Below are 23,006 nucleotides of genomic sequence, written 5' to 3'. Positions count from 1 at the left end.
ACTATTGCTAACTTAGTGGATAAGTTCTCATTTAGTTTTGGCTAAAAGTTTTATTTGCATACTAATCATGTTCTGTCTTTCACCAGAAGTTTCCTTTTCTGTTAAAATACAAAGATCCTAAAAATTGTCTTTATTTTTAGAGTGCTTCACTTTGACTCTCTGGTTTGGATGTGGTCTCTTTCAATAAATAGCAGCAAAGGAACGTCCCTGCTGATTTAGTAGTTAAGGCTCCACACTTCCACTGCAGGGGACCTGGGTTCGAACCTTGGTGGGGGAATTTAGATCTCACATGTCTTGCAGACATGTCAACTAAAAAAATTTTTTTTATTAAAATTGCAGCATAATGTCTCCAGCACAGCATTTGATATTGCCTATTTTAGTAAAAGTTACATTTGTTTAGTTTCTGATAGTGAACAATATTGGAGAAGGAAATGGCAACCCACTCCAGTATTCTTGCCTGGGAAATCCCATGGGCAGAGTAGCCTGCTGGGTTATTGATAGTCCATGGGGTTGCAAAGAGTCAAATCTGACTTGCTGACTAAAGAACAACAACAATGAACAATATTATGATCACACAAATGTCACGATGTTTTTGTTAGGTAAATCCCTCATGTCTTTCTACTAATATAAAGGCCTGTGCTGTGGCCTGCCTTGGTCTGTTGGTTCCCAGATGTGGTATACAGCTGTTTGTCATGTCCTCCTTCCATAGCACATGGAAATCCCAACTGTATTTCCACAGTGTGGGTTGCCTGTTGAGTTCACTGTTTAAAAACAAGTGAGAGCTGGAATATTCCTCTTTATATTTTTATTGAAAAGAGAAAAGATTACTATGAGTATATTCCATTGGTATTCATTGTATGGGTTAATTTGAAAAAGTTTGTATGCCCACTTCTGATGGAATTTGGGTCAGATTATGATACAGTGCTCAGAATAAAAAAATTTTGCATTACACTATTTGATGTTCATTCATTCATTCATTCTTCATTTACTATACTTAATCAACAAGTAAATTAAATCCTTGTTCAGGAGATGGATAAGATGTGTCCTTTATAGTGGGAGGAATTTATTAACTGATAGAGCTGTTTACGGGCTTCCCAGGTGGCTCTTATGGTAAAGAACCTGATTGCCAATGCAGAAGATGCAAGAGATGCCAGTTTGAGCCCTGTGTCAGGAAGATCCCCTGGAGGAGGGCAAAGCCTGGAGAATTCTTGCCTGGAGAAATTCCATGGACAGAGGAGCCTGGTGGGCTACAGTCCGTAGGGTGGCAGAGAGTCGGACATGACTGAGTGACTTAACATGCATGCAGAGCTGTTTATAAATATCACTTTGCAACCTTGATAAATGCAGTGAATGTTACTTAAAATTTCCAAAGAGATTCAGGCTCTCAAGAGAGTAGAGTTGCTGAAATAAAGTCTATATTCCTGTGTTTGGGGAAACAAATACTGTCATTGATTGGTAGGGTGGTAAGAGATATTAGAGCCAGCTGAAACCGTTAAGCATGTCTGACCATCTTGAGGTAATTGCCTCTCTGCAGATGCCAGATATTATTTATAGAACTATTTAAACATTTAGTGAGAATCTAATATTTAGGGTCAGCATGAGACTTTCATTCTAAATAACTTTTCCAAGCTTCATATCTGAGAATGCATATTGTTTTCTGTGATTGCACGACTGTGCAAGTGTAAAGAAGAAGTATAAAGCACAAGACTATCACACTGTTTAAAAGAAAATACTGGTCCGAGTTACTGAGTATGTACACCAAACATAGCTCTTTGATTAATGGGACTATTTCCAGACAGAACAAGGTGGAATCTATGTTCCTAATTGTGACACGATTTCCTGAAAAATACAGCTAGGTACACTTGAGGGTTTATGTGTAATTTGCCTTTTTAAAAAGCCCTCCCCCTAAATCCAAGGTTTTTCCGTGGCCTGCTAAAGCTGAGACCAAGCCCTAGCGGCAGTACCGGAAAACTTGCTTCCGGAACCTTTGTGCTGAAGTGCCTTGCCACCGGCCGGTGCTCATTCGTAAAGGACCGTCCCAGCCAAGAGCCTGTTGTTAGGAACCTGCTTGGCCTCGAATCTGAGGGGCTTTAGGTTGGCTGTTGCTGTGACTGAAGCAGGCGCCGGGGAGAGTCCACTGCAAGGAAGGCGCCATGGACGATCAGGGCTGCCCCCGGTGTAAGACCACCAAGTACCGGAACCCTTCGTTGAAGCTGATGGTGAATGTGTGCGGACACACTCTGTGAGTCGGGGGATAGTTGGGTTCCATGGAGGGAGACGCACAGGGTGGGAGCTCCCGAAAGAGCCGGGAGATGCTTGTCGTCGGCTCAGGGGAGAAAAGGGCTTCGTTAGTATCGACACTGGGGAAGAAAATAGGAAAAGGGAACGTTGTTTCTCTAAACAGACTACCCTCCAGTCCTGAGCCGCTCTGGCCTGCTTTGAACTGCCGGGTTCCCTGATGTGGTAACCAGCAGTTTGTCACGTTCCCCCCTCCTTAGGCGATGAGAATCTGGACTGTATTGCCGGGCTGTGTTGTTAACAGGGTTCAGCGTGGGAGATCGGAGTGTTTAATTTCACGCAAAGCGTTTTTATTAAAAAGAAAGTGCTATGAAAATACAATTACTGTGTTTATATATTGTTGCTATTTGTTGCACAGGTTAATATGAAACTCCATCGGTATGCCCACTGTCCTGATGGAGTTTGGTTAGTTCTCATCTCTAAAAGAGAAAATTCAGATTCTAGGCAGTTAATTTTGGAGATACAGTAATGGCTGGCATTTATTGGGTGTACATTACGTGTCAGGCAGTGTTCTAAGCGCTTTACCTTGAGTTAATCCCATTTCATTCTCAACAGCAGCACTATGAAGTAGGTACTCATCTCATTCCCATTTTACAGGAAAGGAAACGGAGACTGCTTCAGATACCTTATTTAGTGGACCCTTCTAGAATTGGAACACAGGCTGTCTGACTATAGAATGCCAATTTTGGGGGGTTAGGGGCAAGAAGGGAGATTGTTTTGAAGAATAAGTGCAGGAACTGATCAGCGTGTTTCTTGCCACGTTTTTATGGTTAAATGTGGTTCAGTAAAGGTGGTTTTATAAAGCGCTTTGAAATGTAAGGTGAACATACATTCTCGTAGTTTCTTTGATGTTTCTAAAATATAAAAAATGATGGTTAACCTACAGTGTGGTAGACAAGATCTTTGGGTAAGCCTGAGTTGCATGGTTAGTTGTAGCTATAATGATTATAAAGGGATTTAATAACTTACTGGACTGGTGTTATTTTCTAAGTAGTCTTTATTTTCCTTTGCTTTATCCAGCAAAGGAAATACAGTAGAGCTGTATTGAATGTGATTGAATGGATTAAAATTAGAAATAAGGTGAAAGTAATCAAGTAGATTGGAAAAGGGAAACCAGACAAATGCTGTAAAGACTATTCAGTTTTTAGAAAGATTTTGGTTGGTTTCTCTTTATTTTCCTGTACCAGATTTGTTATAGTTGGTGCTCAAGGAAAAGGAATTTGCTTTTTTTGAAAGGGTACTAAATGTAATTTACTGGAAAAAATTGATACCTAGTAGTACTTAGCTAGTCAGGGAAGATTATGTGATTTTTAGCAAAATAAATTGCATTTTTATTAGACAGTCATATTTATTTTTAATTGGAAATTGCTTTTGTTGTGTCCATGGTCTTTTCTGTTTTTTTCATAAGAGTTAAGAATTGTCTATGTCATTCTGATGTTGCATTGATTTTGGTTTATTTGCTAATCTGTTAGTTAAAGACCAAGTTTTACAGCTCTCTTTTAACTTGAAATATGATCAAAATGAATAAAAGATTATATGGTATTGGCTAAGAGAACAAACTTCTGATTTTGAATTCTTTGTACTCTTATAGGCTCTGGGCAAATTCCTCTTATCTCATTTTTCTTCCCTGTACAATAGAGATAACAGCACTATGTATATTACAGTGTTTGAGGATTAAATAATATATGTAAACATCATACTTGGAGGTGCTTAATACAATTTTTTTCACATAGTATTTGCTCAGTATACATTGGCAATCATTATTATTATTTATGCATGGTACGGATGCTAAGCAGAAATAAAATTTAAACAGGATCCACTCGGCCTGCTTTAAAAGACTTGCACAACAATGGTATCTTTAAATGAATTCAAGAGATTATAAAATGTGGAAATACAGTTTTGATTATAATGCCCCTTTTGTGATTTAAATAGGAACTCAGAATCATGTTCTCTCATGGAAATGGGGTTATATACACCCTGACTTTTTTCATAATGTGTATCTTGGATATCTTTTCTAAATTGGTATGTGTATATACTCCTCTTTAACATTTGGATGATAGTCCACTGTTTGGCTATACTATAATTGATTTACCCAAAAATTTTGTTACGAATATTTAGATTTCCTATTTTTCACTAGAGTCAGTTTCTCTATTTCTGCCCTCCTCCTCAGCCCATATACAAGTATATTGTAAGATATAAGAGGAGAACCAGGGGTAAATGCCTAATAGTGTAATTGTATGTGACTTTTAAATTTTGATAAACATTGCCCACTTGTTCTCAAAAAAGATTGTATCTGTTGTGCTCCCACCAACTGTTCATGGGAATTCTTGTTGCCACATATCTTTGCTGCTATTGGGCATTATTACTTTTTTAATCTTGCTGTTCTGATAAGTAATAGAACATTGTAGATTTTGATGTGAAATACTTTTGATTTGATAGTATGCTGAATTTGTACAGAATGTCTTTCATGGGATTGAGCTTAGGCATTGCTATAATTGTTGGTCTGAAAGGAGTAGGTATTATTTTTTAGTATTATTATTTGTATTAATACTATTATCTATTGCTATGTAATAAATTGCCTCAAAAGTTAGTACCTTAATAAATATTTATTATACAGTTTTGGAGGGTCAGGAGTCTGAGAGTGGCTCAGCTGAGTGATTCTGGCTCAGTGTCTTTCATGAGGTTTGCTCAAGCTGTTTTCTTGGACTGGAGTGTCTGTCCAGGGTCACTCATGTGGCTCTAGGCAGGTTCAGTTCCTCACCTTGGACCCTCCATAGGACTGCTCGTGACGTGGCTTTTCCCAGAGTTAGTGAGAGAACTAGAGGCTCCAGAGCCTTTCATCATCTAATGACAAAAATCACATTATCATTGCTTCTGCTGTATTTTATTTGTTAGCACTGAAGTCCTGTTACAGAGTAGGAGGGTATTTATACACAAGAGTGTGAATACCATGAGGCAAGGATTACAGGGCCACATGATTTTACTCACTTTATTTTGTGTGTCAAGTAGCAAAGTCATTTTAAGAGGCAAATAATAAAGTGAGTAGGGATAGTGCTTCACAGGAGATAGGAAGTGTAGGATTATAGAAAGATTATTTAGAAGTACTATTTATGAGAGAAAATACAGGAGCAGAAAGGAGAAAAAAGGTGAAACATTATGAAAATACTTTTCTCCCTTAACTGCTAGCAGTTGAGGAAGTGGTGATTGAGTAGTAAAGGGCCCACCTGGTAGGAAAGATACCCTGAAGAAGGAAATGGCCCCTCACTCCAGTATACTTGCCTGGAAAATCCCATGGATAGAGGAGCCTGGTGAGCTACACTCCATAGGGTAGCAGAAGAGTTGGATATGACTTAGCGACTAAACAATGACAAATTCCATTATGTATTAATATTAAATCAATCCAGCAAACACCCAAATGAATTGATTGCATGCACATCCAAAGAAGATTGGATTCTAAATTTGCTTTTTTTTCAATTCAAGGATGAACTTTTTTCTGTTTATCAGGGCCACCTATTTTTAGAAATAAGCCTTTCATAGAATTCTTCGTAGAATTTTCAAGGCATGTTGATTTAGAAGGAGCCAGTTATATCTAATTCTCATTTAACTAAAGTCTTTTTTATTTTTTTCTTTTTCAGAGAAGATGGGAAAACTTTATTTTCTTTGGAATAGAGCAGATCCTCTTTACCCAATATAGTTGGATGATATTTTTCAGAGTAACACAAGCAAGTAAAACTAATAATTTAAGTTTTATCCCAACCATCCTTAGCAACACTTGTCTTTGGAAACTACCTATGTTTGATTTTACTAAATCTTCTTTCTTCATATTAAACACACATAAGACACAAAGTAGAATAAAGAAAAACTCATCCTGATATATGTTAAAGACAATATATTGCCATATTTTCTTAAAGTTTCTCTTTTTCTCCTTTTTATTTTTACTTTTTTCTCTGCTTCTCTCTGTCTCTCTCTCTCTTGCTAGGTAGATTTTTCTGAAGAGTTACCAGTCTGAATTTTGCTGATTGCATCTCTGTGGTATTATTATGTTCCTTTGTATTTCCTATAAATTACTAGCAGCTTTTAGAGGTTTATCAGATTAAAGTTCAGTTTATTTGTTGTTGGAAAGAATAATTCTAAAGTGGTATTAATTCATTTGTTTAATATGCTGGGCTTGTACGTTACTGTTTTCTGAACTGGGAAACAGTGGACAGAAAAATTAGAAAAAGGTACTCATTCTGGGTAGAAAATTAGAAAAAGGGGACTTTCTGGATATATTGTTGTTAATTTCTAATTTAATTTTGTTGTAGTAAGAGAACAAATTTTGCTAAATTTCAGTCTTATAAAATTTTATGAAAACTTATGGTCCGTGTGTGGTCTCTTTTGGTGAGCAAGGTCTTAGTTGATGAGCAAGTCAAGTTGAAAAGAGTGTGTGTTCTGTAACTGTTGGGTATAGTGTATGTCAGTTAGGTCAGCTTGGTTGATAGTGTTAACTTCTGAGTATCTTTACTAATCCTGTATCCTTACTAATTTATTGTTTCTACTCACTTTATCAGTTACTCCAAACAGATTGTGTATTTGTCAGTTTCTCCTTTTAGTAGTTCTGTCATGCTTCATGTATTTTGAAACTCTTATTAGGTACATCAATTCAGTTCAGTTCAGTTCAGTTGCTCAGTTGTGTCCGACTCTTTGCGACCCCATGAATCGCAGCATGCCAGGCCTCCCTGTCCATCACCCATTCTCAGAGTTCACTCAGACTCACGTTCATAGTCAGTGATGCCATCCAGCCATCTCATCCTCTGTCATCCCCTTCTCCTCCTGCCCCCAATCCCTCCCAGCATCAGAGTCTTTTCCAGTGAGTCAGCTCTTCACATGAGGTGGCCAAAGTACTGGAGTTTCAGCTTCAGCATCATTCCCTCCAAAGAAATCCCAGGGCTGGTCTCCTCCAGAATGGACTGGTTGGATCTCCTTGCAGTCCAAGGGACTCTCAAGAGTCTTCTCCAACACCACAGTTCAAAAGCATCAATTCTTCAGTGTTTAGCCTTCTTCACAGTCCAACTCTCACATCCATACATGACCACAGGAAAAACCATAGCCTTGACTAGACGAACCTTCTTTGGCAAAGTAATGTCTCTGCTTTTGAATATGCTATCTAGGTTGGTTATAACTTCCCTTCCAAGGAGTAAGCGTCTTTTAATTTCATGGCTGCATTCACCATCTGCAGTGATTTTGGAGCCCCCCCAAATAAAGTCAGCCACTGTTTCCACTGTTTCCCCATCTATGTGCCATGAAGTGATGGGACCAGATGCCATGATCTTCCATTTTCTGAATGTTGAGCTTTAAGCCAACTTTTTCACTCTCCTCTTTCACTTTCATCAAGAGGCTTTTGAGTTCCTCTTCACTTTCTGCCATAAGGGTGGTGTCATCTGCATATCTGAGGTTATTGATATTTCTCCCGGCAATCTTGATTCCTTACTTTACTGCAACTCAATCTCCAAACTTTGAGTTTCTTGCAAAACTTGTTGGGGCTTGATTTTAGGCTTTGTTAGAGTAAATCTAGATAGAATAAGTCTTATTATACGATGTGGTCCCCATTCTTGAAGCCTTTCTGGTATCTCAACTGGATTTTTGAGGTGTTAATAAGGTGTTACTGTGGGTTCTCTACTCTGGCTGGGTAGGAACTCTAAAATATACCCAGCACTCCTTAACTACCTTCTCTTCCTCTGTCAGCCATTCTCTGTTAAGCCTTGATTGGTTTTGCCCTGCATATATGCAGTCTGTTCTTTGGCCTGGCCATGGACTTATGGGAATTCTTATACAGACTTCTGACCATATCAACTGCACTGAAGTTTGATCTTTGCCTGTACAACTTAGCACAACCACTGTGCCCTTCTTAAACTCTTGCTTGCTAGGCTATCGTCATGGAAATTTTTTCCCAGATAGAAAAATGAGGCAATTGTCGGGCTCACCTTGTTAGTTTACCATTTCTAAGGGATTATAGTCTTTGTGTTACCCATTGTCTAATGTCTGTAAACAGTTGTTTCATACATTTTGTTTTATGGTTGCTCATGGTAGGAATGCTAGTCTGACATCGGTTGCTCCATCATATTTGTTAGAAAATGCTGGACTTACTGTTGTTGAGGCATTTACTTCCTTTAGTCTCAGTTTTGTGTGTACGTGTTTATTTTCTTTACCTCAAAATTGGTAATTTCTGTTCCCCTTTAACATTTCTTTCCTTTTGCAGTTTCTGATTTTTTTTTTTACTGTCTCATTTTCTCCCCTAAAACTTTTCTAAATATACTTTTCTTCTCTTCCTCCTCCTTCCTCCTCCCCTGCTTCTTATTCTTCCTCCTTCTCCTCCTCCTCCTACCTATCTCCCGCCTCCTCTTCTTTTTCTTCATGGAGTGAGTGTTTTAAAGTTGATTAGGATATAATGTTGTAGAACAGCTCTGGAGAATTAATATCTAATATTTTGTGGGTCATATTCTAATGAATATCTTAAGACCATTTTCCTGAAGGAGATGGTTTTTGCTTACACTGCATGTATGAGTTGGTATCCCATTATTTCAGTAATTCAAATCCATTAAGTAATAGAACACTGAAACATGAGTTAGAAAATCTATATTCTAGTTCTGTCACAGACTGGCAAGTTTTAGGTCACCTGTTTAGCTTTGATTTGTAAATTTGTTTAGAACAGATAATTTTTAACCCCCTTCAGTCTCTTAAAATTTGGGTAATTTAGTTAATAGTTAATTAGAAAATCACTGTACTTAGTAGCTTTAGTCTTTTTTTTTTGGACCATATACCATTAATAAAAGTGCTTCATAAGATATGAAAAATTTCAGTTATTTTTATTAACTGTTATTTTTCCTTTTCAATACAGGAGAAAGTACTGATCACTATTTATAGAATGTAAATATATCACTATGATTGGGTATCTTATGGCTATAATATATATATTTTTGATTTTATTAAAATGACTATTTGTGCATTTTGGTTTTTAAGATGCAGTGTTTGCATTTCAGTTCCTTATTTTATTAAGTGTAACTTAATGTTATGGCAGAAAGTGAAGAGGAACTCAAAAGCCTCTTGATGAAAGTGAGAGAGGAGAGTGAAAAAGTTGGCTTAAAGCTCAACTTCCAGAAAACGAAGATCATGGCATCTGGTCCCATCACTTCATGGGAAATAGATGGGGAAACAGTGGAAACAGTGTCAGACTTTATTTTGGGGGGCTCCAAAATCACTGCAGATGGTGACTGCAGCCATGAAATTAAAAGACGCTTACTCCTTGGAAGGAAAGTTATGACCAACCTAGATAGCGTATTCAAAAGCATAGACATTACTTTGCCAACAAAGGCTCGTCTAGTCAAGGCTATGGTTTTTCCTGTGGTCATGTATGGATGTGAGAGTTGGACTGTGAAGAAGGCTAAACACTGAAGAATTGATGCTTTTGAACTGTGGTGTTGGAGAAGACTCTTGAGAGTCCCTTGGACTGCAAGGAGATCCAACCAGTCCATTCTGGAGGAGACCAGCCCTGGGATTTCTTTGGAAGGAATGATGCTGAAGCTGAAACTCCAGTACTTTGGCCGCCTCATGCGAAGAGTTGACTCATTGGAAAAGACTCTGATACTGGGAGGGATTGGGGGCAGGAGGAGAAGGGGACGACAGAGGATGAGATGGCTGGATGGCATCACTGACTATGAACGTGAGTCTGAGTGAACTCTGGGAGTTGGTGATGGACAGGGAGGCCTGGTGTGCTGCGATTCATGGGGTCGCAAAGAGTCGGACATGACTGAGCGACTGATCTGATCTGATCTGATCTGATAGTTCTTTAAAACCGTGGTTACTGAATGTTTAGTAATTATGTTATTTGTACTGTTTCTTTTTGAATGTGAAAAACATAGCCCTATGGGATAAGTCTCTTCTGTAATTCTTTTCATTTATACTGGGAATCTTTTTTTTAAGAATCATTTTATCTGCTGAGTAGTTTAGTATGTATATGTATGGTTGTATGTATACACTCAATCCCATAGGTGTATATATACACCCCTATATATACACATGTATTTTCTGTCTTGGAGGAAACCTTGTGTGAGGTTTGACCTACAGGTGAACTTTCTTTTCATGGATGGACACCCTTTAGGAGCTCTTTCCTTTATATATCCAGTTTTCCTTTGAAGTTATATTGTCCAATTTGTGTTACAAGATGCAAGCAGGTAAGAAGAAGCTGTTTATTAGATGTTCAAAGTTACTTGTTAAAAACACATTATTTTATTCTGCAAGAACCTGATACATTAGCAGTTGGTCATTAGGGATACAAATATAAACAGAGAAAGAATTAATATATTTTCTCATGCCTTTGTTTCTACTGTGGGCATGAAATATTACATCTAACAAATATGTAATGATAGTTTGCCTGAGTTTGAATTCTAGATTTGCCACTTATTCTTAGCCAAGTGATTCAGGGAAAACTATTTTCTTTAAGCCTTTGTTTTCTCATCTGTATAGTGGGTTTACCAGTAGCATATACCTCACAGAATTACTGTGAACATTGGATGAGCACAGTTCAAATAAGTTGAAGAAGTTAGGTAAATTTAAGAGTATTTACTCTAATCAACTGTAAAGAGTTACTTTCAGTATTCTAAATGCAGAAAAATAACAGTTTTTAGGTTAAGTTTTTAGACTCTTTATGGCAGTTTACTTGTTTACTTAGCAACTAGTCCCTGAGATAGTAAATAGAATGAGAACAATTGAATGAAAGTTTAACCTAGATATTTTGGTTTTCTTCATGTTTTAAATGTGTTAAGCTTGTTTTCACAGGTAAAAAGTAATACTTAATTGTAGTTTATTAGTTATTGGTTTACTAATAAATATAAATTTGCATTCTTTCTCATCTGTTCAATACATTTTCTAGACCACTGATTCCTAAGCTTACATCATGCTAGGAATCATCTTGGGTACCTATTTAAAACGCCAGTTTCTGGGCCTTACCATAGATCTCTGGTGGAGGAACTTAGCATTTTATACTGGCTATCTAGGTTAGTCTTGTGCTCAAGCAGTTTTGTAAAACACAGTGCTGAGAATACAACAGTGAATGTGAGAGACATGGTTACTGCCCCCATTAATTTTATAGTATTTTAGGTCTTCTTTTGAGTCATTAAATGGAAATTAGTTTTTTTTTCCTTCTTTCTAAGGAACAAAAAGGGAGTTTAGAATTATAAAAATATTCTTTGAAATTAAGATGTGAAAGTGGACTTTATGTTACTTCTTAAACAAGCTTTTTTTTTTTTTTTTTTTTAGGAAAAGTACTATTAAAGTAACAGAAATCTGAAATCCTGAACTCTTGTTGTAACCATTCTGCTGATGTAGGAAAAGGGCCTTTGGAGAAGCAAAAAGTTTTAGTGGGTATATCCTAAACTTAGGAGTTTTTGCAATATTAGCATCAAGCGATCAAGCCATTTAGGGGGGTCCAAAGGGGCTTCCTTGTAGCTCAGATGGTGAAGAATCTGCCTGTAATGCAGCAGAGCCCAGTTTGATTTCTGGGAATGGCAACTCACTCCAGTATTCTTGCCTGGAGAATCCCATGGACAGAGGAACTTGGCTGGCTACAGTAGTGGGGTCACAAAGAATTGGGCATGACTGACTAACACTGCTACTACAAATGCATAAATGTTTTTGTGCGACAATCTCTGAAGAGGAAAGATCTAAATATTAGCCCCTTTAGGAAGGTGACACGTGATGTCTGTTTTGGCTGTCAGGTTGAGGGTGGAAGCTTGTTCAGAAGTACATGATACAGAGTGCTGTTTGTTTTGTCAGAAGTATTGATAGGAAGATGGCAGACTTCATGAGTGTAAATTTGAAGGAGATTAGCAATCATCTTTTTAGTTCTATTCTACACCTGTCCTCCACTTTTTTTTTGCCACTTTATTTTTTTTAATCAAAGGATATTGCTTACAAAATTTTGTGGTTTTCTGTTATACATCAACAAGAATCAGCCAAAAGTACACCCATGTCCCCTCCCATCCCCCTCTGCATCCCACTCTCATAGATTGTCATGGAGTCCCTATTTGACTTCCCTGAGTCATACAGCAGATTCCCATTGGCTATCTGTTTGCCGTATGGTATTGTGAATTTAAGGAAAGATATAAGCATCTGAATGCAGAGTTCCAAAGAATAGCAAGAAGAGATAAGAAAGCCTTCCTCAGCAATCAGTGCAAAGAAATAGAGGAAAACAACAGAATGGGAAAGACTAGAGATCTCTTCAAGAAAATTAGAGATACCAAGGGGACATTTCATGCAAAGATGGGCTCGATAAAGGACAGAAATGGTATGGACCTAAGAGAAGCAGAAGATATCAAGAAGAGGTGGCAAGAATACACAGAACTGTACAAAAAAGATCTTCACCACCCAGATAATCACGATGGGGTGATCACTGACCTAGAGCCAGACGTCCTGGAATGTGAAGTCAAGTGGGCCTTAGGAAGCTTCACTACGAACAAAGCTAGTGGAGGTGATGGAATTCCAGTGGAGCTATTTCAAATCCTGAAAGATGATGCTGTGAAAGTGCTGCACTCAATATGCCAGCCAATTTGGAAAACTCAGCAGTGGCCACAGGACTGGAAAAGGTCAGTTTTCATTCCAATCCCAAAGGAAGGCAATGCCAAAGAATGCTCAAACTACCGCACAATTGCACTCATCTCACATGCTGGTAAAGTAATGCTCAAAATTCTCCAAGCCAGGCTTCAGCAATATGTAATCCTTGAACTTCCAGATGTTCAAGCTGGTTTTAGAAAAGGCAGAGGAACCAGAGATCTAGTTGCCAACATCTGCTGGATCATGGGAAAAGGAAGGGAGTTCCAGAAAAACATCTATTTCTGCTTTATTGGCTATGCCAAAGCCTTTGACTGTGTGGATCACAATCAACTGTGGGAAATTCTGAAAGAGATGGGAATACCAGACCACCTGACCTGCCTCTTGAGAAATCTGTATGCAGGTCAGGAAGCAACAGGTAGAACTGGACATGGAACAACAGACTGGTTCCAAATAGGAAAAGGAGTACGTCAAGGCTGTATATTGTCACCCTGCTTATTTAACTTCTGTGCAGAGTACATCATGAGAAACGCTGGACCGGAAGAAGCACAAGCTGGAATCAAGATTGCCGGGAGAAACATCAATAACCTCAGATATGCAGATGACACCACCTTTATGGCAGAAAGTGAAGAGGAATTCAAAAGCCTCTTGATGAAAGTGAAAGTGTAGAGTGAAAAAGTTGGCTTAAAGCTCAACATTCAGAAAACGAAGACCATGCATCCAGTCCCATCACTTCATGGGAAATAGATGGGGAAACAGTGGAAACAGTGTCAGACTTTATATTTGGGGGCTCCAAAATCACTGCAGATGGTGACTGCAGCCATGAAATTAAAAGACGCTTACTCCTTGGAAGGAAAGTTATGACCAACCTAGATAGCATATTCAAAAGCAGAGACATTACTTTGCCAACAAAGGTCCGTCTAGTCAAGGCTATGGTTTTTCCTGTGGTCATGTATGGATGTGAGAGTTGGACTGTGAAGAAGGCTGAGCGCCGAAGAACTGATGCTTTTGAACTGTGGTGTTGGAGAAGACTCTTGAGAGTCCCTTGGACTGCAAGAAGATCCAACCAGTCCATTCTGAAGGAGATCAGCCCTGGGATTTCTTTGGAGGGAATGATGCTGAAGCTGAAACTCCAGTACTTTGGCCACCTCATGTGAAGAGCTGACTCATTGGAATAGACTCTGATGCTGGGAGGGATTGGGGGCAGGAGGAGAAGGGGATGACAGAGGATGAGATGGCTGGATGGCATCACTGACTTGATGGACGTGAGTTTGAGTGAACTCAGGAAGTTGGTGATGGACAGGGAGGCCTGGCGTGCTGCGATTCGTGGGGTCGCAAAGAGTCGGACACGATTGAGCGACTGAACTGAACTGATTGTGAATTTTCATGTTACTCTCTCCATATGCCTCACCCTCTCTCTCCTCCCCTCCCCCTGTGTCCATAGGTCTGTTCCCTATGTATTCTATACCTGTCCTCCATTTTTAAACAAAGCCTAAGAAAGGTTATATGGTTGCATTGCTTACCTGCATGCCGTGTGCTTAGTCATATCCTACTGTTTGTAACTCTCTATCCATGAAATTTTCCTGGCAAGAATACAGGAGGGGGTTGCCATTTCCTCCTCCAGGGGATCTTCCCTGGCCCAGGGATTGAATCCTTGTCTTCTGTGTCTCCTGCATTGCAAGCAGATTCATTACTTGCTGAACCATTGGGGAAGCTTACCTGGCCAGCTTCATTTTCTCATTTCTGTATAAATTTCAGTTAAATTTTGATCACATTTGCTGAGTAAAATTGTTATTAATGTAATGCAACTAGATTTAACTCAAATCCAGTTTATGTGAAACATGAAAATACTACAGTGTAATCAGAAATCAATTTGATATGCTTAGAACAATTTTCTCTTTATATTTAGTTTCCAGGATGCTAGCCTGAAATAAACCTTTAAGCATTCAATAATAATTTTTCTGCCAGCTTTTAATTTACTTTATCTTTCGCTTTGATAGTATATATGAACAATATCATAGTATTTGGTTTTTGAGGTATAATCATATGCAAATTAGAAAGCCTAAATATATTATTTGTGCCAGGAAATGATTTAGAGGATAACTTTTAATTTTTTTAATGAAAAGCAAATTTTATTTGCTTTTTTTCTGTTATCATTTAGTTGTTGTGGAGGGCAAAACATCTCACAATATCTCTGAAAAATCCTTAATTTAGACTTTATTTTGTGTTATATGCAAGTGTCTAGAAAAACTGTATCAACCACCTATAATGATTATTTTATAGTATTTTTATTTTACATATTTCACTTTGACATTATATATAAAATATGTATATTATATACATGCATAAATAGTTTATTCTCTACAAAAGGAAGAAAATATAAAATTTAATGGACTTTATTAGAAATGTTTTGGCATATTAGGTTTCTTCTCATTTATTAAGTTAGAATATGTAAAAATTGGAATTCTGAGATGAAGAAAAATGATTGCAGACTTCACTCAATTTTTTTTTTAGAACACAAATATGATAGTATCATTGAAAATTAATGAGGGCTCCATCAATATGATGCAGTGCCTCTGCATCATTGATTTATATATATTTAATGAGCCTGCTATTCTGATTTCAGGTAACTGAAGCAGACTACATCTAACAGTAACTCTGATTTACTTACAAAAAATTCTTTCCATTAAAATAGAAAAGTCTTGAAATCTATCAGTGTTAAGTATAATTTCTTCGTAAATAATTCTATAATGTTTATTTTCTGGTTGTAACTGACATTTACTGGTTTCAGATAATGTTACCAAAATATATTCTTTTATTTGATCTTCTGTCTTGCTATTGATCTCTGGAGTTGGAGTAGAAAATATGGAGGAAAAGAATGGTTTAAAAGCGTTTAAAAAAAAACGTTTAAAAAACGTTTTAAATGTAAAAAACGTTCAAAAGATTGTAGAAGAATGACATGGCAGATGTTATGTTTTTGAGATCTGTTGAAGTATATATGAGAACTATTTGAGAGAGAACTATTCCTGTATTCTTTTGGCATTATAAATATAACTTTTGATATTTGCATTTACTTTTAGTTTTATTTTAAAATACTTTTATTTTAAGATGTATATTTTGTCAGCTTATTTAAAAGATAGTATTAAAAACATTTTTGACAAAAAAGTGTACATAATAATTTTATAGGGCATTTATTTTAATGTTTACCTTCTGATCATGTGTATCCATGTACACAAATGAACATAGAACTCAATTTATTATGTGCAGTTTTTATGGAACAGTAATTTGCTAAGCTACGTTTACTTTATTTTCAAAAAATGCTAATAGTGCCAAATGAATATGTAATTGATATCTTAGCATTTAATAAAGTAGTGTTAGCAGATAGAAATTTCTTACCCATATTTGCTCTGTCAATTGATAACAGAGATAGTTTCTTTAGATAGTTGAGATTGATAAGCAGAATTTTGAAGATAAAAATTCTTACTCTTAAGGTAGTTTAAATATTTCTAAGATATAAAATGTGATATGTTGTAATAGGTATTTCTGTATTATTCAGACTGTGGATGTAAAATTTGTCATAATTGCATCTGGCAAAATGTCATTAATATTTAATTCCTTTTGGAGGTTAATTGCAAAAAGCAATCTATGTAATGTGCTACAACTAAATGCAAAAACGTACAAATTAGAGTAGGAATGGTGTCAACAATAATAAATTGCCATGTCTAGTGTAAGTTTAGTGCTTGTAATTCCCCCTTGGGAAATATATTATTTTTGACTCCTCTTTATGAATCTTGGGTTTATATTATTTAGAATTAAAATAGAAACTAACTTGTATATATTGAAACATTTGTATATTTATATATTATATATAGTGAGCTTCCTTGGTGGCTCAGCAGTAAAGAATCTCCCTGCCTATGCACGAGATGTGGGTTTGATCCCTGGATAGGGGGGACTCCCTGAAGAAGGAAATGGCAACCCACTGTAGTGTTCTTGTCTGGAAAATCCCATGTAACCAGGAACCTGGCGAGCTACAGTCTATGGAATTGCAAAAGAGCTGGACACAAGTTAGCGACTGAACAAGAACAATACAATATTATATGTAGATGTTAGAATGTAAGAAAATTAGTGATAAAAATATACTGCCAGAGTGGATTGATTAATAAAATACCTCACAGAGGACAATTATATACATATGCAAATATGAAGGGTTTATTTTCCTACCAAAAAATAGAACCAGAAGTTAAACCTGTGCTTTTTGATTGTATTCTGTTTATTAACACTATGTTCCCAGTTGCTGTATTCATTTATGGGTGTTTAATTTCGATTATGCTTACAGAGGGTCCTTTTGGTACAGTGGTTAAAAGTATCAACTTTGGAATCAAAGAAACTTGACTTAAATCCACATGCTCCCACTTACTAGTTGTGTGACCTTCAGCAAAGTCGTTTTTGACTTTCAGATTTGTAAATCTCTAAAATGGTGTTAAAATTATCAGGTTGGTGCAAAAGTAATCTCAGTTTTTGCATTGTTGAAATTTGCAAATAAATGATGTTATACATCATTTTAGTGCACATTTTTTGCGTTTTTTTTTTTTTGATAATGACTCATTACTTGCTGTTTATATATTTTAAACCGTGGAAATGATGTTAGACAAAAAGCAAATTTGAGCAGTTTTCTTATTTGCTAAAATGGGTAATAAAACAGCAGAAACAACTCTCAACATCAGCAATTTATTTGGCCCAGGAACTGCTGATGAACGTACAGTGCAATGGTGGTTCGAGAGGTTTTGTAAAGGAGAGGAGAACCTTGAAGATAAAGGAGTGTAGTGACCAGCCATCCGAAATTGACAGTGACCAACTAGAGCCATCATCGAAGCTAATCCTCTTAAAACTACAGGAGAAATTGCCAAAGAACTCAACATCAATCATTCTATGATCATTTTGGCATATGAAGCAAATTGGAAAAGTGTAAAGCTCGAAAAGAGAGTGCCTAATGAGCTGACCAAAAATAATTGTTTTGAAGTGTCATCAAAAGCAGAGACATTACTTTGCCAACAAAGGTCCGTCTAGTCAAGGCTATGGTTTTTCCTGTGGTCATGTATGATTGTGAGAGTTAGACTGTGAAGAAGGCTGAGCGCCGAAGAATTGATGCTTTTGAACTGTGGTGTTGGAGAAGACTCTTGAGAGTCCCTTGGACTGCAAGGAGATCCAACCAGTCCATTCTGAAGGAGATCAGCCCTGGGATTTCTTTGGAAGGAATGATGCTAAAGCTGAAACTCCAGTACTTTGGCCACCTCATGAGAAGAGTTGACTCATTGGAAAAGACTCTGATGCTGGGAGGGATTGGGGGCAGGAGGAGAAGGGCACGACAGAGGATGAGATGGCTGGATGGCATCACTGACTCGATGGACATGAGTCTGAGTGAACTCCGGGAGTTGGTGATGGACAGGGAGGCCTGGTGTGCTGCGATTCATGGAGTTGCAAAGAGTCGGACAAGACTGAGTGACTGAACTGAACTGAACTGAACTTGTCGTCTTACTCTATGCAACAAAAACAAACCATTTCTCTATGGGATTGTGATGTGTGACAAAAAGTGGATTTTTTTATGACAACCAGCAACAACCAGTTCAGTGGTTGGACCAAGAAGAAGCTCCAAAACACTTCCGAAAGCCAAACTTGAACCGAAAGAAGGTCATGGTCACTGTTTGGTAGTCGGCTGCCATTCTGATCCACTATAACTTTCTGAGTCGCTGTGAAACCATTACATCTTAGAAGTATGCTCAGCAAATTGATGAGATATACCAGAAACTATGCTTGTAGCTGGCATTGGTCAACAGAAAAGGCCTGATTCTTCTCCATGACAACGTCCAACTACATGTTGCATAACACTTCAAAAGCTGAACGAATCGGCCTACAAAGTTTTGCCTCATCTGCTGTATTCACCTGACCTTTGGCCAACTGACTACCACTTCCTCAAGCAACTTGACAACTTTTTGCAGGGAAACCACTTCCACAACCAGCAGGAAGCAGAAAATGCTTTCCAACAGTTCCTTGAATCTTAAAGCACAGATTTTTATGCTACAGGAATAAACAAACTTAATTCTTGTTGGCAAAAATGTGTTGATTGTAATGGTTCCTATTTTGATTAATAAAGATGAGTTTGAGCATAGTTACAATGATTTAAAATTCATGATGCGAAACCATGGTTACTTTTGTACCAATCTAATATTACCCACTTTCAAGATTGTTGTGGAGATTAAATGTGATTTGTACAAAGTGCTTGGCATATTTGCTTAGCATATAGCAGCTTATATTTATCGGGCACTTACTATTAGGAGTGGTGGTGTCAGTCTTAACTATTATGTGGTGTTTCTTTGTGGAAAAGTATAAAATACTTGAAAAATAGAGAATTTTAAGTGTGCTAAGGGTACTTGTTAAATAGATGTAATCACAGCTAGTTTCTACGCATATATATTTCTTATTTTAAAAATTAAACACAAATGGATTGTTCTGTATAAATTTCTTTGCAGCTTCATTCATTCATCAGTATACCTTGGATAGCTTAAGTTTGAACGTATAGATATAAGTCATTCCTTTTTATGGTTTCAGAATATTCCATTTTTTGAAGTATACTAATTTATTTAATGTCATATATTCTGGTTGTTTCCAGATGTTTAAAATTATAATTTTTCAGTACATGTTCTTATCTTTGTGTATATATGAGCATATCTATACAATAAATTTCTAACAGTAGTGTGTGCATTTAAAATTTTGGTTCAGTTCAGTTCAGTTGCTCAGTCGTGTCCGACTCTTTGCGACCCCATGAATTGCAGCACACCAGGCCTCCCTGTACATCACCAACTCCTAGAGTTCACTCAAACTCACGTCCATCAAGTCAGTGATGCCATCCAGCCATCTCATCCTCTGTTGTCCCCTTCCCCTCCTGCCCCCAATCCCTCCCAGCATCAGAGTCTTTTCCAATGAGTCAACTCTTCACATGAGGTGGCCAAAGTACTGGAGTTTCAGCTTTAGCATCATTCCTTCCAAAGAACACCGAGGACTGATCTCCTTTAGAATGGACTGATTGGATCTCCTTGCAGTCCAAGGACTCTCAAGAGTCTTCTCCAATGCCACAGTTCAAAAGCATCAGTTCTTCGGCGTTCAGCCTTCTTCACAGTCCAACTCTCACATCCATACATGACCACAGGAAAAACCATAGCCTTGACTAGACGGACCTTTGTTGGCAAAGTAATGTCTCTGCTTTTGAATATGCTATCTAGGTTGGACATAACTTTCCTTCCAAGGAGTAAGCGTCTTTTAATTTCATGGCTTCAATCACCATCTGCAGTGATTTTGGACCTCCCAAAAATAAAGTCTGACACTGTTTCCACTGTTTTTTCCACTGTTTCCCCATCTATGTGCCATGAAGTGATGGGACCAGATGCCATGATCTTCATTTTCTGAATGTTGAGCTTTAAGCCAACTTTTTCACTCTCCTCTTTCACTTTCATCAAGAGGCTTTTGAGTTCCTCTTCACTTTCTGCCATAAGGGTGGTGTCATCTGCATATCTGAGGTTATTGATATTTCTCCCGGCAATCTTGATTCCAGCTTGTGCTTCTTCCGGTCCAGCGTTTCTCATGATGTACTCTGCATAGAAGTTAAATAAGCAGGGTGACAATATACAGCCTTGACGTACTCCTTTTCCTATTTCGAACCAGTCTGTTGTTCCATGTCCAGTTCTAACTGTTGCTTCCTGAGCTGCATACAGGTTTCTCAAGAGGCAGGTCAGGTGGTCTGGTATTCCCATCTCTTTCAGAATTTTCCACAGTTGATTGTGATCCACACAGTCAAAGGCTTTGGCATAGTCAATAAAGCAGAAGTAGATGTTTTTCTGGAACTCTCTTGCTTTTTCCATGATCCAGCAGATGTTGGCAATTTGATCTCTGGTTCCTCTGCCTTTTCTAAAACCATGGACATCACCAGATGGTCAACACCAAAATCAGATTGATTATATTCTTTGCAGCCGAAGATGGAGAAGCTCTATACAGTCAGCAAAAACAAGACAGGGAGCTGACTGTGGCTCAGATCATGAACTCCTTATTGCCAAATTCAGACTTAAATTGAAGAAAGTAGGGAAAACCACTAGACCATTCAGGTATGACCTAAATCAAATCCCTTATGATTATACAGTGGAATTGAGAAATAGATTTAAGGGACTAGATCTGATGGATAGAGTGCCTGAACTATGGACGGAAGTTCATGTTATTGTACAGGAGACAGGGATCAAGACCATCCCCCTGGAAAAGAAATGCAAAAAAGCAAAATGGCTGTCTGAGGAGGCCTTACAAATAGCTGTGAAAAGAAGAGAAGTGAAAAGCAAAGGAGAAAAGGAAAGATATAAGCATCTGAATGCAGAGTTCCAAAGAATAGCAAGAAGAGATAAGAAAGCCTTCCTCAGCAATCAGTGCAAAGAAATACAGGAAAACGAGAGAATGGGAACAGACTAGAGATCTCTTCAAGAAAATTAGAGATACCAGGGAACATTTCATGCAAAGATGAGCTCGATAAAGGACAGAAATGGTATGGACGTAACAGAAGCAGAAGATATTAAGAAGAGATGGCAAGAATACACAGAAGAACTATACAAAAAAGATCTTCACGACCCAAAAAAGATCTTCACGACCCAGATAATCACGATGGTGTGATCACTGACCTAGAGCCAGACATCCTGGAATGTGAAGTGAAGTTGGCCTTAGAAAACATCACTATGAACAAAGCTAGTGGAGGTGATGGAATTCCAGTGGAGCTATTTCAAATCCTGGAAGATGATGCTATGATAGTGCTGCACTCAATATGCCAGCAAATTTGGAAAACTCAGCAGTGGCCACAGGACTGGAAAAGGTCAGTTTTCATTCCAATCCCAAAGAAAGGCAATGCCAAAGAATGCTCAAAATTTTGGTAGATAGTACCAATATTTTTTCTTTCTGTTTTGTTTTTTTCAGCTTTCTCAAGGTAGAATTGGCATTCATTAAACTCCACATAAATTGTGTAATTTAATCGGTTTGGGTATATTTATGGAGACTTCCCTGGTGGCTCGGACGGTAAAGTGTCTGTCTACAATACGGGAGACCTGGGTTCGATCCCTGGGTCGGGAACTTCCTGGAGAAGGAAAAGGCAACCCACTCCAGTACTCTTGCCTAGAAAATACCATGGATGGAGGAGCCTGGTGTCCATGGGGTCGCAAAGAGTCAGACACGACTGAGCGACTTCACTTTGACTTTGATGGACCCATGGAGGCATCACTACAATTAAGATAGCAAATATTTCTCTGACTCCCCAAATTTTCTTGAACTGTTTGTAATCCATTTTTTTTTTCTCTACTCCCATGCTCAGGCAAGAACTGATCTGCTTTTTCTTACCACAGTATAGTTTACTTTTGCTCTAATTTTACCCAGAATCATAGTCTGTATTCTTAATTTTTTGCCTCACTTCTTTTACTCAATTATTTTGAGATTCATCCATGTTGTTGTGTGTGTCAGTGATTCATTCCTTTTTATTATATATATTATATAATTATATACATAAATTAGTGTAGATATACTAATTTGTTTTTCCATTCATGAGTTAATGGACAGTTGACTTGTTTCCAATAGTTAGTATTACAAAAGAGCTTCTATGAACTTTCATGTAGTCTTAGTATAAACATGTTTTTGTTTCTCTTACATAAATACTTAGGAATGGCATGGCTGGGCTATGTGGTAGGCTTTAACTTTTTAAGTTTTATGGTTTTAGATTTTATATTTGTGTCTGTGATCCATATTGAGTTACCTTTTGTGTATGGTGTGAGGTAAGAGTGTTTTTTATCCCCCACAAGGCTCTCTAGTTGATCTCGCACCATTTCTTGAAATGCTTTTCATTTTTCCATTGGGTTGCTTTAGCATACTTTTGTTAAAAATCAATTGACTAAATAAATGTAAGTCCATTTCTGAACCCTCTATTTTCTTCTATTGATTTGTAGATATCTTTGCCATTACAGAGTATTTTAATTACTGTAGCTTTGTGGTCCTCCACTTTTTTTTTTTTAATTGCTTTGGTTATTCTATGTCCTCTGCATTTCTATGTAACT

The 23,006-nt window shown here is 37.6% G+C and overlaps 1 protein-coding gene across 3 annotated transcripts in view; it reads left to right on the top strand.

Moving 5' to 3' along the window:
* Positions 1-1,959: 1,959 nt before the first annotated feature.
* MNAT1 (MNAT1 component of CDK activating kinase) overlaps positions 1,960-23,006 on the top strand; it is a 213,433-nt gene continuing 192,386 nt past the window's right edge. The window contains exon 1 of one of the 3 annotated variants that reach the window (XR_003112274.2): positions 1,960-2,242. Coding sequence is in view for 2 of the 3 variants with exons in the window: in XM_044924896.2 (XP_044780831.1) it covers positions 2,154-2,242 (89 nt within the window). In the remaining variant the exon portion in view is untranslated. The remainder of the gene's footprint in view (positions 2,243-23,006) is intronic. The other 2 variants (XM_044924896.2, XM_006043870.4) reach the window with 2 other exon arrangements.

This window comes from Bubalus bubalis, chromosome 11, assembly GCF_019923935.1.
Source record: "Bubalus bubalis isolate 160015118507 breed Murrah chromosome 11, NDDB_SH_1, whole genome shotgun sequence".
Lineage (NCBI taxonomy): Eukaryota > Metazoa > Chordata > Mammalia > Artiodactyla > Bovidae > Bubalus > Bubalus bubalis.
The sequence above is the reverse complement of the archived record's forward strand: the minus strand, read 5'-3'. Positions and strand labels throughout refer to the sequence as shown.